At 43.5% G+C, this 17,704-nt stretch overlaps 1 protein-coding gene across 4 annotated transcripts in view; it reads right to left on the bottom strand.

Moving 5' to 3' along the window:
- Positions 1-17,704, bottom strand: part of Cacna1b (calcium voltage-gated channel subunit alpha1 B) — a 180,228-nt gene that overhangs the window by 26,054 nt on the left and 136,470 nt on the right. For all 4 annotated transcript variants that reach the window (XM_090331041.1, XM_090331038.1, XM_090331039.1 and 1 more), the window contains 4 exons: positions 12,070-12,186; positions 11,658-11,723; positions 10,117-10,208; positions 7,089-7,233 (listed from right to left, as the gene is read on the bottom strand). In XM_090331041.1, the coding sequence (XP_090187167.1) occupies positions 7,089-7,233; positions 10,117-10,208; positions 11,658-11,723; positions 12,070-12,186 (420 nt within the window). The remainder of the gene's footprint in view (positions 1-7,088; positions 7,234-10,116; positions 10,209-11,657; positions 11,724-12,069; positions 12,187-17,704) is intronic.

Raw genomic sequence — 17,704 nt, 5'->3', positions numbered from 1 at the left:
TTCTCCATCCACTGACAGACATCTGTGTTCTCTATCCACTAATGAAGTCTGTAAACATTCATATAAAAGTTCCTTGTGAGTGCATCTCTTCCCTTCCCTTGATTATAGACCTAGGAGTAAAAGTGATAAATCACATGGCAATTTTATGCTGAAATTTGTGAGGAACTGCTAAATTTCTTAGCAGCAGCTGCATTTTTTTTTTTTTGCTTGAGCTCAGGGCCTGAGCACTGTCCTTTGACTTTCTCAAGGTTAAAACTCTACCACTTGAGCCTCAGCACCACTTCCGGCTTTTTTCTATGTATGTGGTACCAAAGAATCGAACCCAGGCCTTCGTGCATGCTAGGCAAGCACTCCATCACTAGGCCAAACTCCCAGCAGCAACTGCATTTTTTATACCTCCATTAGCAACAAACCTCAATTCCTATTTTCCTGCATTTTTGCCAGCACTTATTTTTTGTTCGTTTTTATGTCTCATTTTTTTCTTTTAAAATTTTTTATTGTTATTATAAAGATGTCGTACAAGAAGAAACAGTTAAGTCAGGTGTGAGCACATTTCTTTTTGGACAATATCACTCCCATGCTTTGTTTTTCCCTTCTGTCACTACCAAGTTGTATAGTTCATTTTCAACATACTGTCTAGGGAGTACTACAGCTACATTTGTTTATCTTTGTCCCTCCATTTCTGTGCCCTCCACCCTTCCATAGACAGATAAATGAACAATTAACATAAAAAGTAAACAAAAACAATGACAAAGAAAAAAAAACTAGTTTCCATTTCCTGGACTTAATTTTGACATATTTTATATAATCCAAGGCATAATATGTAATCTAGAATACCATTGCACCTTTGTATTCCTCCCTTAAGAATATTCTCCTCTTTGGTCTCACTGTGTGTATCTACAATCCTTATACAAATTATGGTGTTTAGATCCAGCTTCTGCATATGAGAGAAAATATGTGCTGTTGGTCTCTCTGAGCTTGGCTTACTCAACATGATTTGGTCTATCCATTTCCCTGCAAATGACATCATATTATTCTTCCTAATGGCTGTGTAAAATTCCACTGTGTACAGGTACATTTTTTTGAATCCACTTAGTTACTATAGGGCTTGGACTGTTTCCATAACTTGTCTATTGTGAATACTACAGCAATAAACATGCTTGTACAAATGTTATTACAGTATACTGGCTTGTAATGCTCTGCGTAGATGTCCAGGAGTGGTGTTATTGGGTCAGAGGAAACATCTGTTTACTTTTTAGGAACTTCCAGACTACTGTCCAAAGTAGTTGTACTAGTTTACATTCCCATCATTGCAATATGGTTTATTTTTCCCCACAACCCTGCCAACATTTGTTGTCAGAATTCATGTTGACCAGCCTATCTGCTGTGAGATGAAATCTCAGTTGTTTGATTTGCATTTCCTTTATGGAAAGAGATGTTGAGCATTTCCTCATATATTTCTTTGCCATTCTTATTTCTTCTTTTGAGAAATCTCTCCTTAGTTCCTTTGCACATTTAATGATTGGTTCATTTCCTTGTGTATTTTGGATATTAGTCCTTTGTCAGATGTGTTGCTGGGAAAGATCTCCAGTCTGTTGGCTGTCTTTCTAGATTAGTAATTATTTCCTGCAGGAACTTTTCATTTTGATGTTATTCCATTGGCTAAGTATTTCTCCTATCCTCTGTGCCCGCTAGGAATCTTCAAAAAGTTTCTGCCTATACCTGTAAGTTCTAGTGTTTCTCAAACTGTCTTGAGTAATTCCAAAGTTCCAGGTCTGATGAAGTCTTGGATCTACTGTGAGTTGGTATTAGTACGTGGTGACAATCTGGGATCCACTTTTAGTTTTCTGTACATGGATGTCCAATTTCCCCATACCAATTACTGAAGAGGCTACCATATATCTTTGGCTACCCTATCAAATACCAGATAACTGTAAGTGTATGTGCTTTTTTTTTTTTTTTTTTTGTCAGTCATGGGGCTTGAATTCTGGTCATGGGCACTGTCCCTGAGCTCTTCATCTCAAGGATACTGCCCTACACCTGAGCCACAGCCCCACTTCCCATTTTCTAGTGATTAATTGGAGATAAGAGTCTCACAGTTTTGTAGTGTCGGGCTGGCTTTGAACCTTAATCCTCAGATCTCAGCCTCCTGAGTAGCTAGGATTATAGGTATGAGCCACCTTGTCCAGCTTAAGTACATGGTTTTATTTCTGGCTGTTCTAGTTAGTTCCATTGATCTTTGGATCTGTTTTTGTATCAATATCAAACTGTTTGGGTTATTATGGCTCTGCAGCACAGCTGGAGGTCTGAGGTTATGATACCACCAGCATTGGTTTTTTGTTTTGTTTTGTTTTGCCTAAAATTGCTTTGACTATTTGAGGGCTTTTGTTGTTCCATATGAGTTTTTGGATTGTTTTCTCTATGTTGGTTAAGACCATTTTTGAGATTCTAATGGGGATTGTGTTAAATTTGTTGATCATTTTTGGCAATGTGGACATTTTTACAGAATACATTCTATTTATGAATATGAAAGGTCTTTCCATTTTCTGATGACATCTTCAATTACTTTCTTCACTTTTTTATTTTTATTTTTATTTTTTTGTGGGTCATGGGGCTTGAACTAGGCCTGGGCACTGTCCCTGAGCTCTCCAGCTCAAGGCTACCACCCTACCCCTGGAGCCACAGCCCCACTTGTTTTCTAGGCGTTAACTGGAGATAGGACTCTCAGGCTCTTTTGTGCCAGGGCAGGCTTGGACCCTTCATTCTCAGATCTCAGCCTCCTGAGTAGCTAGGATTACAGGCATGAGCCACCACATCCAGCTTTCTTCACATTTTTATACTTGTTGTTATAAAGATCTTTTGCTTCCTTGGTAAAGTTTTTCTGCGATGCTCCCCCCCCCCTTTTTCAGGCTTTTGCAAATGGAATTGATTTTTCCTTTCTGTTTGTACATTGTTGATATACGAAAAGGCTACTGATTTTTATGGGTTACTTTTGTAACCTGCTACTTTGCTAAAGTTACTGATCAGCTCTAGGAGCTTGGGTATGTAGTCTTTTAGGTCCTTTGATTGTGTCATCTGCAAAAAGGGATAGTTTGACTTATTCTTTCCCTATGTGAATGAATACTCTTTATGTCTTTTTCTTGCCTTATTTCTCTGGCTAAGAATTCTAGAATTATATTGAGTAGGAGTAGAGAGAGTGGACATCCTTACCTCATTCCTGATTTTAGAGGAAATGGTTTTAATTTTTCATCATTCAGTATGATGCTGGCTGATCAGTCACACATACCCTTTATTATTATTATTATTTTATTATTATTCTTTGCCAGTCCTGGGCTTGAGCTCAGGACCTGAGCACTGTCCTTGGACTTTCTCAAGGCCAGAGCTCTACCACTTGAGCCTCAGCACCACTTCTGGCTTTTTTCTATGTATATGGTACCTAGGAATTGACCCTGGTCTTCGTGCATGCTAGGCAAGCACTCTACCATTAAGCCAAACTCCCAGCCCTACCCTTTATTATTTTAAGCTAAGTTTCTTCTATTCCTAGCTTTTCCACAGCTTTTTCACATGAATGGATGTTGGGTTTTATTGAAGGCTTTCTCTTCGTCTATTGAGATAATCATGTGGTGCTTGCCTATGGCTCTGTTAAAGTGAGTAACATTTATTGATTTACATATGCAAATAAGCCTTGCATCCCTAGAATAAAAGTTATTTGATCATAATGCGTGATTTTTTTTGATGAGTTGTTGCCTTCTACTAACTAGTACTTTATTGAAGAGTTTTATGTCTATATTAGCCAAAGACATTGTTCTGTAGTTATCTTTTTCACTGGATCACTACCTGGTTTTGAGTTGAACGTGGTGCTGGCTTAATGGAATGATTCTGAAATTGATCCTTCTGTTTCTATTTCATGGAAAATTTTAAGGAGTACTGATGTTAATTCAACTTTAAAAATCTTACAGAACTCAGCTGTGACTTCATTGGGACCTGGGCTTTTCCTTGTTGGAAAACTTCCTCAATCTGAGTGTTATGAGACTGCTAAGTGAGTTATATCTTCTTGGTTCAGCATAGCAATTTGTATATCTCTAGAAATTTATCCATTTCTACTAGTTTTTCCTTCTAATTTTAGTATAGGTTTTTGGAAGTAGTCCTTCACAATCTTTTGGATTGCTTGAATGTTTGTTGTAATGTTTCCTTTATTATCTCCAATTTTGTTGATTTAAGTCCTTTATTTTCTTTGTCAAATTTTTTTAAAAAGAACTAGCTTTCTGTTTATTACTTAGGCTCTATCTATAATCTTAGCGACTTGGTTGGTGAAGATTGGAAAGGTGATAGCTCAAGGCCAGGCCAAACAAAAAGTTCATGAGATCCTGTCTCAACCAGTGGAAGAGGGGTAAGAGAGGCATGCACCTGCCATCCCAAATATGTGGGAGATGTAAACAGGAGGACTGCTGTCCAGGACAACCACAGCATAAACATGCAGCCCTAACTGAAAAGGGGCTGGAGTTGTGGTTCAAGTGGTAGAATGCTTTCCTAGCAAGCACAGGTCCTGAGATCAAAATAAAAGAAAAATGTTCTCCCCTCTCCATTATCAGAGCTTAAACTTGGGGCCTCAAACTCTTGCTTGGCTTCTTACAGTTACGGCTGGCACTCTACCACTGGAGCCGTCTCTCCACTTCTGGCTTTCTGCTGGTTAACTGGAAATGGTATCTGGCTTCAGAGCACAATCCTCAGATCTTAGCCTCAGGAACAGCTACAATTACAGGCCATTTCAGCCTACAATTGAGCCACTAATGCCTGGCTGAAAAGACTTTTTTTTTTCATTTCCTTACTAGATTGTCCATTGTTTATTTTGTACCCTGAGACTTTGCTGAATTAATCAACTCTCATAGAATGTTTGTGTCTGTGTGTATTTTGTGGGATTTTCTATATCTGGAATAATGCTATCTGAAAATAGGGACTATTTTGCTTCTCCCTTTCCAATGTGGATGCCTTCTATCTCTTGTCCTCGCTCAATAGTCCTGGTAAGGATTGCCATCATAACACTGAACAGCAGTGGGGAAAGTGGCTTCCTGACTCTGAAGGAGGAAAGCTTTCAATCCTTTACCAGTAAGTATGTTAGCTATGGGTTTTGCTTATCATGGTGGTTTCCTTCTTTTTGTAGTTCACTATGTGTTATACATTACGATGTTATTTTGTCAAATGTATTTTCTCCATCTGTTAAAGTGACCATATGTTCCCCCATTCCATTAATGTAGTATTTTATGATGACTGATTCTTCTTATACTGAATCATCCTTGCATCCCTGAGATGCATTTCATCTCATCATTGGACACAATCTTTTTCTTCTTCCTCTTCCTTTGCTTCCTCCCCCTTCTCCTCCTCCTCTTCCTCCTGCTCTTCTTCTGCCAGTCCTGAGACTTGAACTCAGGACCTAAACACTGTCTCTGAACTTCTTTTGCTCAAGACTAGCACTCTACCACCTGAGCCACAGCACCACTTCCCACTTTTTTCTATGTATGTGGCACTGAGGAATACAACCTGGGCCTTTGTGCATGTTAGGCAAGCACTCTACCACCACTAGGCCAAACTCACGGCCTTTTATTATTTTTAACTCTGTGTGTGTGTGCACGCACACCCACATGCACACGTGTTCATATTTGTCCTGTTGTTGTGCTCTTTCACTTAAGCTAATGCTTTTCTGCTTGAACTATATCTCCACTTCTGGAGTTAATTGGGTAATGATTAAAGTCCTCACCTGGCCTGAGCTTCAAAACATAATCCTCAGATGTCAGCCTCCTGAGTAGCTAAGATTACAGATATGATCCACCAGCACCTGCTTATTTTTATTTTTGGAAGAAAGCTAGCATCAGGCCTCATGCTAGCTAGACATATTCTTTACCCTAAGACACACACTCAGTTTTGTTTTGTGTTTATTTGTTTAGCCTTAGTTATCTTTTTTTCAGGTAGGATCTCACATTTTTGCTTAGACTAGCCTTAGATAGTGATGTACAAGCCATCATTCTCAGGCTCACAAGCTTTCTTCCCAGACTGGCCTTGAACCATGACCCATCCTCCTGATCTCTGCCTCTCAAATAGCTAGACTTACAGGTGTGGAGCTATGGGGTCAAACCCTAGTGTATGGTTGTCTTTTCTATTTTTCAATCAGGACACCTCTACCTTTAAAATACAGTCCACTAAAAAAAAATAGCTACTCAGAAAACTGAGGTAGAGATGATGCAGTTTAAGGCCAGCCTAGGCAAAATGTTTCTCAACCAATACCTATTATTCAACAGTGCTATTCACCTATCATCTGAGCTATTCAGGAGGCTGAGACTGATAGAGTTGCAATTCAAGGATAGCCTTGGGGAGAGAAGGGAGTTCATATTCATCCTCAACTGACAACTGAGTGTGATGTTTATGCCTATCATCCCACCCTTCTGGAAGCATAAATAGGATTATCACTGTTGAAGTCTGTATCTTACAAATAACAAGAATATGGCCTAGAACATGACCCCAGTGCTAAAGTACTTGCTGAACAAGCACAAAATTGTGTGTTCAGACTCTAATACTGTCAAATACAAATTCAGTGACACTCTTCTCTGATCAATCTGTAATCTTTTCCTTCATCAAAAGGAAGCCTACGTCACACTATGAATCATCAGCAAGTTCTATTATTTCTACTAACCTGGGGAAAGACACAGACTCCTGAGACACAACCCACCTACCTCTATGCCCTAATGTCCCAAATGTGTGGCCCCAAGCTCTGTGCTGCATCTTCTGTCACCACATCCTTAGGGACTCAGTGCTGCATCTTCACCCTCTGTTACCACATTCCTAGAAAGCAGACTCTAAGGCCCAGCCTCTAGAAGCCTATCTAAGCCTTTTGTGCAAGTCAAAGCCAACCCCAGAAGAGCTTATATGTATACCCAAGTGAGTCCTTTTTAGGGTTCATGAGGCAATTCGCACCAGGAACAATAGTATTAATGTGCTATGTGCTATAGCATGGGTCCAAGTCAAGAACCAACAGGAAATGTGAGGCTCTGAGATGAGTCACAACAACAGACACTGGCATAACAACCAACACTTACCAGAAAGGAACAAAGGAAGATGAAGGAGACGAAGTAAAAGTAGGCAAAGTCACTTCCACATTCACTGGCGTTGGCATATGGGTCGCAGGCCCGGTTGGCCAGACAAGACAGCATGATTTCATGCCACGCCTCCCCTGTGGCGCTTCTGAGAAGAAGGGTAAAAAATGTGAGCACACAAAGGAGGGCACAGAATGGAGTCTCCAGTAACTTCCAGAACTCAGGCCACCCCAGAATTATTCCGGCTAAACACTGGGGAACACTATCTCTGGTGCCCTCTTTTGTGTTCCCACATAGGTATCAGGTGGATGTGTTCTTCAAAAGATGTACACTGGGGGCCAGGAGCATAGCCTAGCGGTAGAGTGCTTGCCTAATATGCACAAAGCCCTAGGTTTGATTCCTAGGTACCATGTACACAGAAAAAGCCAGAAGTGGTGCTGTGACTCAAGTAGTAGAGGGCTGCTAGCTTTGAGCAAAAAGTGTCCAAGGACAGTGCCCAGGCCGAGTTCAAGGCCCAAGACTGGGAAAAAAAAAGATGTACACTGGACACTGGGCAATGACTAGGCTCTAACAGTAGTCAGCTGCCCTGGAGACCCACAGTGCCATGCTCTGCAGATACAAGATGCTCCCAAGAACTCCCAGCTCATCTCAGACACGTCACCCCACTATCCTCCATCAGAAACAGTGGCTCTGCTTCTCCAGACACTCAAGCCATAGACTCTGGCATCACCCTTGCCTCCACATTAACATCCTGTCCACCAGCTCCTCAGGCTCTCCCTTTGCTCTCCCCACCTGCACTCAGTCTTGACTGGCCTTCCCCTCCCCATCTGCACTCACAGCCCTGTCATCCAGCTCCACCTACACAGAAGCCCAGCAGTTCTATGGGGTTCAGATCAGCCTTGTCACTTTCACTACTCAAGACCCTCTCATGTTTCCCCTCACTCAACAGAGAAGCTCTAATTCACACATAGACCCCTGGCTCTAGGGGTCTCAACTATGCTCTCTTCTGAACCTTTGCCCTCTGCCCTCTTTCAGTCTAACTCTCACACTAGCTTCTGGTCCTCAATCAACTTGGCGACCCATCCTACTCTCTGCAGCGCCCTGGAACTTCAAGCTCCTGTGTGTGGCCAGCCCCACATGGGAACAGAGACCACTGCCTGCTGAGGACATTAGGGTTGAAGAGCCTCCTTTAGACTTGTGGCTCAGACCTGAGCCAACCTGACTGATACAACAATCCTGGTGATGCAAACCTCAGTGCAACATCACAAGTTTGCCTCAAATCTTTGTAGCAGGAGGCAAAATATTGCTAAATGAAAAAATAATAGAACCTAACAGCTGAAGTCCAGGGAAACAACACAGTGTGGGAAAAGGTATTTCTGAAGATACCTGATCTATACAGAAACAAGAGGCATGGGCCACAGTTATGGCTCAAGAATTGTTTCTGCTTGCCTAGCAAGTCCAAAGCTCTGAGTTAAAACACAGTATCAAACACACACACACACACACACACACACACACACACACACACACACACACACACAAATATAGAATACACCAAATGTAGGGCTGGAAGTGTAACTCAAGTGGTAGAGTACCCACTTAGTAAACACAAGGCCCTAAGTTCAGACTTCAGGGTGAAAAAGGAAGGCAGGGAGGGAGGGAGGGAGGGAGGAAAGGAGAGAGGGAGAGAGGGAGAGAGGGAGAGAGGGAGAGAGGGAGAGAGGGAGAGAGGGAGGGAGGGAGGGAGGGAGGGAGGGAGGGAGGGAGGGAGGGAGGGAGGGAATGCTCTAGAGGCAGCTTGACAAAGTGGGTCTGAGTCTCAGCTTACCCTCCTCCCAGGTAACTCCATAAGCCTGAGGTGTGTCTGCAGACAGTTGTGTCTTGCAAAAGCCTGGTGCACTTCATAAAGGAATAAATATTGTGACACCTCAAGGAACTCTAAAACATGGTCCAGGAATCAGAGTACATAGTAAATCTCTATAAAGAGTTATTTTCCCATGACATGTGAAAAGGTATCAATGTGTGGGAATTAAGGCACCATTTATCTGGCAAATATCTTGTAACCCTTCTATTAATTACAATAAAAAATATATTTAAAAAAGAGTTATTTTCCTCTGTTCTAGGGTTATGGGTGGCAAAACAAAGACTAAACTGCATACTAGTGGCTCACACCTGTAATCCTAGCTATTCAGTAGACTGAGATCTGAGACTCCTGGTTTAAAACCAGCCTAGGCAGAAAAGTCCATGAGAGTCTTACCTCTTCTTAGCCACCCCAAACTCAGAAGACAAGCTGTGGCTCAAGTGGAAGTGTTAGCCTTGGAAGGAAGAAAGGAAGGAAGGAAGGGAGGGAGAGAGGGAGGGAGGGAGAGAGGGAGAGAGGGAGGGAGGGAGGGAGGGAGGGAGGGAGGGAGGCTACTGAGGAAGACCATGCCCAGGGATGGCAGCTAGTGCTAAGCTTTCTCCTGAGTGAGCCTCTGCAGTAAGACAGGGGTCTGAAGGTCCCACAATTTGCTGGGAACTTGCCCTTGCCCTTACATTACACCTGCTGTCCTGCTGGCTACATCTGGGAACCTGAGGAACTTCAACTCCTATGACAGAGGTCAGAGGGCGGTGGCACACTCAGACCACTAGCTTCATCCAGTTGAGTTCTTCAGGACACAGAGTAGCCACAAGCTCTGTCAACAGTGTTGGTCACCCAACCATCCCAGTGAGAACACGGAAAACTTGAGAACCCACAAGGCACCTGTGTCCTCCCAGACAGCAGACCTCTTGGACACATTTTGACTATTACCGGGGAGCAGAAATAATGTGATGGAGGCCAGTCTTACCCAGGGATCCAAGGTTTCTTTCCACAGGTGCCAGAGCAGACATCAGGAGTACTTAAGAAAGGATGAGCAAAGAAGGAAAGAACTGAAAAGGTCTACAGAGGGGAACCAACATGATCTGGAGGCTGGGAGGGAGCAGTCCCCACTGATGACACCCACCTTTCCTCCTAAATGAAGAGAAGAGTGGACATCCCGTAGTGACATACCTGAACAACAGCATCAAGGCTTGTAGGAACGTCCGGAAGTTGTTGTGCCGGTTGATACTGGTGTCATCGTCAAGGGCAATGTTCCCAAAGACCTGAGACGAAGAACAGTAGCACATAGAAACCGCTGGTCCCAAGCTGTGCTTGGCAGACCACAATCAGGCAAGACAGGGTGGAGGTGCAATGAGGGGAACCCCACAAGGGACATGGGTTGACAGGAGCCAATGTGGTTTTCAGCTCAGGAAGCCACTAGAAGCAGCAGACACCTGTATCCCACAGCTTGGTACATGCAGCTCCAGCTGTGAGCTGCTCACAGACCTAAGCGTGAATGACCCGGACAAATGAGGCGTGAGACAGGAAGTATTCAAGTCACTCTTATCAACAACTCCAAAGCAGTAAGTATGTTGGTAACAGCTTTGATAGATCACTAGAATATTTCTTTTGAAACCTCTGTGCAAATAACACAATGGACCTTCTATCCATTCTAAATGATCTGCTTCAGTATAAGAAACATAAATGAGTCATTGGCCTAAAATCCTGAATCTAGCTGAAAATTTCCACAAAGATTCATGATATACATGCTCTTGTTTAATCAACTGACCAAAGTATTATTATATATACTCATATATATATATATATGTTGCTGTTATCATTTTAAATAACATCTCAAAAATGCTTAAATTAAGAGAACTTTTCAGTCAGAAATAAAAGTATTTTTAAAAAAGTTAACATCCTGACACCTTTTATCATATACTAAAACATAGTCCCTCTCTGACTGCCACTATTGGGAAGTGGCTAAGGTTTATTGGTCCTTTATATGTTTTAAGTAGTTTTCTCAAATAGTTAACACAACATTCTTTACCAAAATTTAAGAAATGGCCAAATGCAGTGACCTAGTGGGATCCTGCCCGTCCTCTCAGGAGCCTGTGCTCTACTAGAAAGGACAGGGAGGGATGCCCTTTAGACTGACTACAGGCCAAGGAGCAGTCTAATAGTAGGCCACTTGACACCATGCAGGTCTGCCCCCATGTCTAATCGAACATGTGCCTTGACCCCTAAGAACAGTGCAGCACCACCTTACTGGAGAGGTGGGAGTGGGCAGAGGGCAGAGGGCTGGACTTCGGGAGCCTCACTTTGTGGTGTGTCCATGTCCTCTGGAGATAAGAACTGATGAGGATCAAGTTTACTCAATGCTTACACCAGGATCTGGCTCACAGCCACTATTCAATAAGTCAGCTTACCATGATCATTTAATAACCATGACAGACCTTTTTTTTTTTGCCAGTCCTGAGGCTTGAACTCAGGGTCTAGGTACTGTTCTTAGACTTTCTCAAGGCTAGCACTCTACCCACTTGAGCCATAGCACCACTTCTGGCATTTTGTTTGTGTGTGTGTGTGTGGTACCAGGAAATCAAACCCAGGGCTTCTTGCAAGCTAGGCAGGCACTCAACCGCTAGGCCACATTCCCAGCCCTGTGATAAGACTTTTATGCCCCAGTGCACAAGAGACCCCTGTTCAACCCCACCTGAGAAGATGGCACCCACCTGCATGCCGATGATGGCGTAGATGAAGAACAGCATGGCAATGAGAAGACACACGTAGGGCAGCGCCTGGAGACATATAGGCATATCAGCTTCAGAGGATCTGCAGCCACACACACACCTCAGCCTAGCCCAGCTCCACCCCACTGATCACTAAGTCCCTCCATCAAGTGACTGGCTTTGTTTCTCCATCTGTGAATTGGAGCATAAAACTTGCCTCAGAGTTTCTGTGGGCATTAACAAGACAATCTAGGTGACACCTAGAACACCCTTATAAACTACAATAGGACAAGACTTACATAACCTGCCCCTACTCAGCCAACCAGAAAAGGGGCTGCTTGGCAAGGGCCAGGAGAGCCTGGCGAAGGAAAGGGAACAGAGGTTGCCAGGTGCAGGTGCTCACCCACCCACCCACCTTAAAGGACTGAACGAAGGTCCATAGCAGAATGCGGATGGTGTAGCCCTGCCGAAGCAACTTGATAAGTCTTGCGGCTCTGAAGAGGCGAAGGAAGCTCAGGTTGATGAAGTTGTTCTGCAAAAAAGGGGGATTGTTCTCTGACCTTCAGATGGCACTATCTCCAAAAGTGCAGGCAAGCAGCTTCCACCCGACAAACCTCTCCCCAAGTCTCTGTGTCCCCAAAGAAAAGTGGTTAAAAAGAAATTAAAATAGTCACTGTTTCACAGCCTAAGTAACAACTGGCCACCAGACAACCTTCCAAAAGAAAGACTTGTCACTGCAAGTTATTTTTCATGCAGCAAATCAGAGAAAATTCCTCTACTTTATGGCCACACTCCCACCAAATGAGGCAGAGAGCCTTTCTGAAGCAGTTTCCTGGTGCTGGGAGATCACCTGCAAGCCTCCAGCCCTTACAGGACACAGACAAGCTCTCCAGGGGCTGGGCGTGAGGGCTTCCTCTCCTGTAGGAGCCCTGCCTGGGACTAGGGAAGCTCCTGCCTGCCTAGAACCCTGACTGGGCTTCTCTGGGCTGTTCCAGGTCTTATCTGTCATTCACAGAAGGGACAGGTATGGTTGTCCTGCTGTTCTTGGCATAGAAACCACCTGTTCATCCCACAGTTCACAGGTCTCTGCTCTAGAGAACTCAAGATGCCTAGTGATGGTCTCTCATCCAAGGGCTTAAAAATGAAGCACAAGGGCTGGGATGTAGCTCAGTGGCAAAGCCCTTGCCTAGGAAGTGCAACGTCCTGGGTTCGATCCCCAGTGCCAAAAAAGAAAAGACAAAAAAAAAATACAGTTAAAAAAAAAAACAACAAAAAATGAAGCACAAGAGTGAAGTGATAAATCTCAGACTCCATAGTTGTTCTCCAGGCCCCAGACACTTTGAGTTACGAGGAAGCCCTTCTCCTGGGATCTGGATCTAAGCACATGTCCATGCACAGGTGGCTGTGCTGTGGAGCCAGGTGCTTCCTGACTTTGCACACAGACTGAAAACAGCTTCCTGCTATTTTATATTTCTAAATATGCAAGTAGCTCAGGCCTAAACACGTTAGTGTTGTCAGATTCACTCACCAAATAAAGAGAAAAGAGAACACGGATGTAGGATGAGAGTAGAGCAGGAAAGTACATACATGCACAGAGGCACTGGAAGCCTGGGTAGACATTTCAAGGCCAAATGACATGGCTGGTGAGGCATTCAATGGAGGGCTGGATGTCACTCTTAACCTCCAAGGAAAATGGCACAACCAATATTTAAGGGGTACCACTGGGATACACGTTTTGTATTCCCACCAGGGCAACAGGATTTCTGTAGTATGTTGTGGGAATGGACTCTCAGGCAGGGTGTTGGAACCCTGGAAGTGAGGCCAGTTTGAACAATACCAAGAAAGGTCAATGGACACAGGGACCCAATTATGTCCAAATCAGCCAGGGGGCAGAAGTTAGTCTCAGGACATGGCATGTGTACAACCAATTCCTGCAGCTCGCACTTGATCCAACGAAAGAGGTTCTCAGTGGTAAGACAGACCACTCTTGGCCCTGAGCACACATAGATGAGCTCACATGACTAGGCATTGTTTAAGAGGTATAATATTGTGTCCAGTGTAATGACAGAGTAAGGTGGGGAGCCAGGGCCTGGTGGGGAGACACCATTTTGAAACTACTTGGTTCAGGGACTATTTTACCACACACTTGTCCTGTCTACCAAAGCAGTCTGCACTCAGACAGCTGGCACCAATAAGACTCCCTGAAAACTGGGGGGGAAATAAAGGCTCTCCAGTAAGAAAGAATGAATGGAAAACAACCAGATAGATGAAAAGGCATTATAAAAAACAACAACTCATCTAAATTACCTTATGCGCAAATACAAAACCCAGATATGGTCACCCCTGCTTTTGTTGAGACCAGGCTCCCATGCCTCCTCCCAGGTCCCCCCCCTCCCGGGATCAGTAAATAAAAGAGGGTGAGGGTGACAATACACAGGCAGTCCTAGGTTGCTGTGAAGACAGATGGTGATAACATTCACAGATGCCCATGCACAGAGTGATGGGCCAGGTGCCACCATGCCAGTCACATGCAGGATGGTAGGAGACAGCAAGCACACAGCTGTATACCCTGCACTGTCACCGCTGGCCTCAGCCAGTGCCTTAGATATGGACATGGCTGCCCAGTCTATCCAGGATCTATGGTTTCTGTTGCACAGGAAGTAGCTACATTGACTTCCAGTTCTACCCTACCCTTGTTGGTACCCCACTCTGAGTCACACATATCCCCAGTGTGAGGATGGCTTACCTCAAAGAGAGAGTTGTCCCTAACCTTTTTAGCATCAGTCTCCTTGCCCACATCCTGGAGACATTAAAATTATCCATGCTCAGGTGACAAAGGAATAATTTACTCTGTCCTGTGAGACATTGAGACATCCCTTCACAAGTGGCAGATGGCCACCCAAGACCATACACCTACTATTCAAAGCCTGAACATAACTGGCATTCAGCCTAGACCTATGGCCATATGCTAGCCATGTGCTATACCCAGAGGATCAGGTCCTGCATTCCTAAACAAAATGCTCTTTTGCTTTCATTCTAAAAGGGCTGATGAATCAAAGAGAAAAAAATATATTGTGCATCCAGTGATCATCTGTACTATCAGATGGAGGACAGGGACAGGTAAGCAGGAAGGACTGCCTGGATTTAGCTGAAGCCTATGCAGACAATACAGCCTGGGCATTTCTACAGCATCAATTAGGGTCTTCTCAGAACCCAAGCTTTCCATTCTATTTTCACAACCTTGTTTGACAAACATTTACCCTTTACAGCAGGAATCCCAAAGGCCTGTTCCTTCGGATGAATATGCATAGCCACAGATGAAGCTACCTTTCTGGAAAACATCCTTACTCTACTATGTAACTTCCTGACTTCCTAGAAGAGACACAACTGCACCTGAACTTTGCAGTAGCACTGCCTCAGAGATATGCAAATGGTATAGATGATGGACCTCCTTTCTGATAAAAAGGGGCACAGACCCTTCCTTCTACTCAAGCTCTGACTAACTGCCATCTAAATCACAGAAGCCCAATCTCAAAACAGTCCCCTTAGGCTTCATACCTGACCCACTTAAGGCAGGGCTTGTCCAGAAAAGACAGAGGTGACAGAGGTCTTCACTAGAGGCCACCAGGGCAAAGATGAGCCTTCTCTGTGACTTAGCATGGTGGGCTTACAGCAGAGAGGACAGGACTGTGCAACAGAAACCAGAGGCTCTCAAGAACCAAAACTGATCTCATCCTACAAAGCCTCTCAAGTTGGGTTGAGTCTGGGCAGGAGAATCTGCCCTGGGCATTGCTCATTGCCTAGATCAAAAACCCCACCTCATATCCTTGGATAGGTCCCAAATTCACACAGCTCCTAGGCAGCCCTAACCAGCCTCCATGGAAAGAGAGCACAGGAGGCCAGAGGTGAGTGCAACAGAATACAGCTCACACCTCAGAGGGTAGTGGGCAGGAGTCCCAGAAACATGAAATAAGGATAAGAGCAGGCAAAGCAAGTAAGAACCGGTTAAAATCATGAAACCAACCGTTTCCTATATGTGATGTTTTCATGGATGGGTATTTGCATATTATTTACAAATTGGGGCGGTTTGAGCAGCAGGTACGCAACATACAGACGGAGACATGGGTGTTCGCAGTGTATGTTGGTTGGATGGCGTGAGTCAGCAGGTAGGTTAAGGTAAATCAAGAACAAAAACAGAAAACAAAAGAGAAAATGAGTCATCAACACAAGCAAAAACTCAAAATGTGAATACTTAGCTAAAAATTTTAGGGTTTTGAGAAACCATATATATTTTTCTTAAAATTCATCAAGTCAGAGTTTATTTTTTGAAATCCATAGATTATGCTGACAGTGACATTAATTTGCATTCTTATTTGTAATGCAAATCCAAAAATGATTCACAAACAATTTTTTTTATTTCTAGGCAAAGAAATCAATGTCAGTTTAAACACTGGGGGAGCCCTCTCTCTAAGGACCCTTGCTACTAAAACCATTGCTCTGTTTTGATTTTTAAGTTGGGGATGAGAACTGACACTCATATTTTTGCCTAAGAAAAAAAAAGTGCATTCGCAAAGTAAACATATGAAGTGGCTCCAAATGGAAAACAAACAAACAAACAACACCACCAACCCACATGATGACTTTCATCTTTTCTCCTCCAGGCAGATCATTATGGATAACTCGAGGCCAATGGTTTGAAGGCTCAGCTTTCAAGCAATCTCTAGTCTCCCCCACTACCCATGCTGTACACCAAGGCTTGAAGTGGCTGCCAAAGAGTACTTTCTTCAAGTCGGGCCCAACACTTGGCTCCAGGTCAAGCTGCCCCGGCTGGCCATGCAGAGGCGAAGGGGAAGAAGGCCATGTTGTTTTAGCTGCTGCCTCTGTATGTGTGTGATAGCAGCCAGTGCCCTAACTGAACCCCTCCTCTTAGGACCTTAGCAGTCAGGAGTCCAGGTCCCTCTCTGGGAAAAGAGACATATACATGCAAAAATCCCACAAAGTTATCATTACTACTACAGGTGTGAGGTTTGAGTCAGTTTGTCTGGGCGAGTAAACATTCCTGTTTCCACGATGCAGTCCAGCCTGCTCCACAGAAACAATACAGGGACTAACATTGCTGGGAGAGCACTAACACCTGGGAGAAGTCACAATACCAGGTGCTGGCAGAACAAAACAGCCTTAGCTTCTCTGTCTAATAGAGGAGTTCAGGTTTTTTGCCTCTAATATTCACATCATTAACATGGCAAAACCAAAAAATAAGTATGACAAAACCAAAACAAATCAGTATACTCATCACCCAGCTTAAAAAGCAGAGCATCACCATTACTTCCAAAGTCCTTCCAATACCCTCTCTGGTCTCTGCATGTAGCAGCCATCATTAATTCTTGTTGCTAATTCCTTGACCTTATAGTTTTGTAAGTTTTATATAAACTCATATGACATATTGTATGATTGTCTATTCTTAGGCTTTGCAATGGTAGCTTGTACAAAACCTCTTCTGACTTGTGCAAACTTGATTCTGACAGTGAACACATTCTGAGAAACACTCGTACTGATGTGGATATCATTTTGTGTTTGCTGTTATTTTCCCTGTGTTATTATATTAGTTGACACATTCTGTTGCTAACAGGTATCATTTAGATGTCTCACTATTTATTATCATGAATGAATAATGCCTTTAGGAATAGCCAAATAAAACTTTGACTTGGAGGTATAAGTAACATCAGTTTTTCCAGATAAATCTCAACTTCACTAGAGATGTTATACCAGTCAACATACCTCCACGTGGCAAAGTTTTGGGCAAACTACACTTCTGTCGATATTTGGCATTGTTAGAATGGCATCATTCTAAACATTTCTCTGGCAGTTGAGCATCTTGTCCTATGTATATTGGCAATGTATGTTCTCTACTAAGTAAAATATCCAGTCCTCCCTTCTGTTAATTTTTAGGGGGTTTCATGGGGGCTTTTTGTTTTGGCTGTTTAGTTTTTGTACTGAAGCTAAAACTCAGGGTCTTGCATTCTTGCTCAGCTTTTCTGCACATGGCCCCA

This window comes from Megascapheus bottae, chromosome 3 (assembly GCF_031878675.1).
Source record: "Megascapheus bottae isolate mThoBot1 chromosome 3, mThoBot2.hap1, whole genome shotgun sequence".
NCBI classification, from domain to species: Eukaryota; Metazoa; Chordata; class Mammalia; order Rodentia; family Geomyidae; genus Megascapheus; species Megascapheus bottae.
The sequence above is the reverse complement of the archived record's forward strand: the minus strand, read 5'-3'. Positions and strand labels throughout refer to the sequence as shown.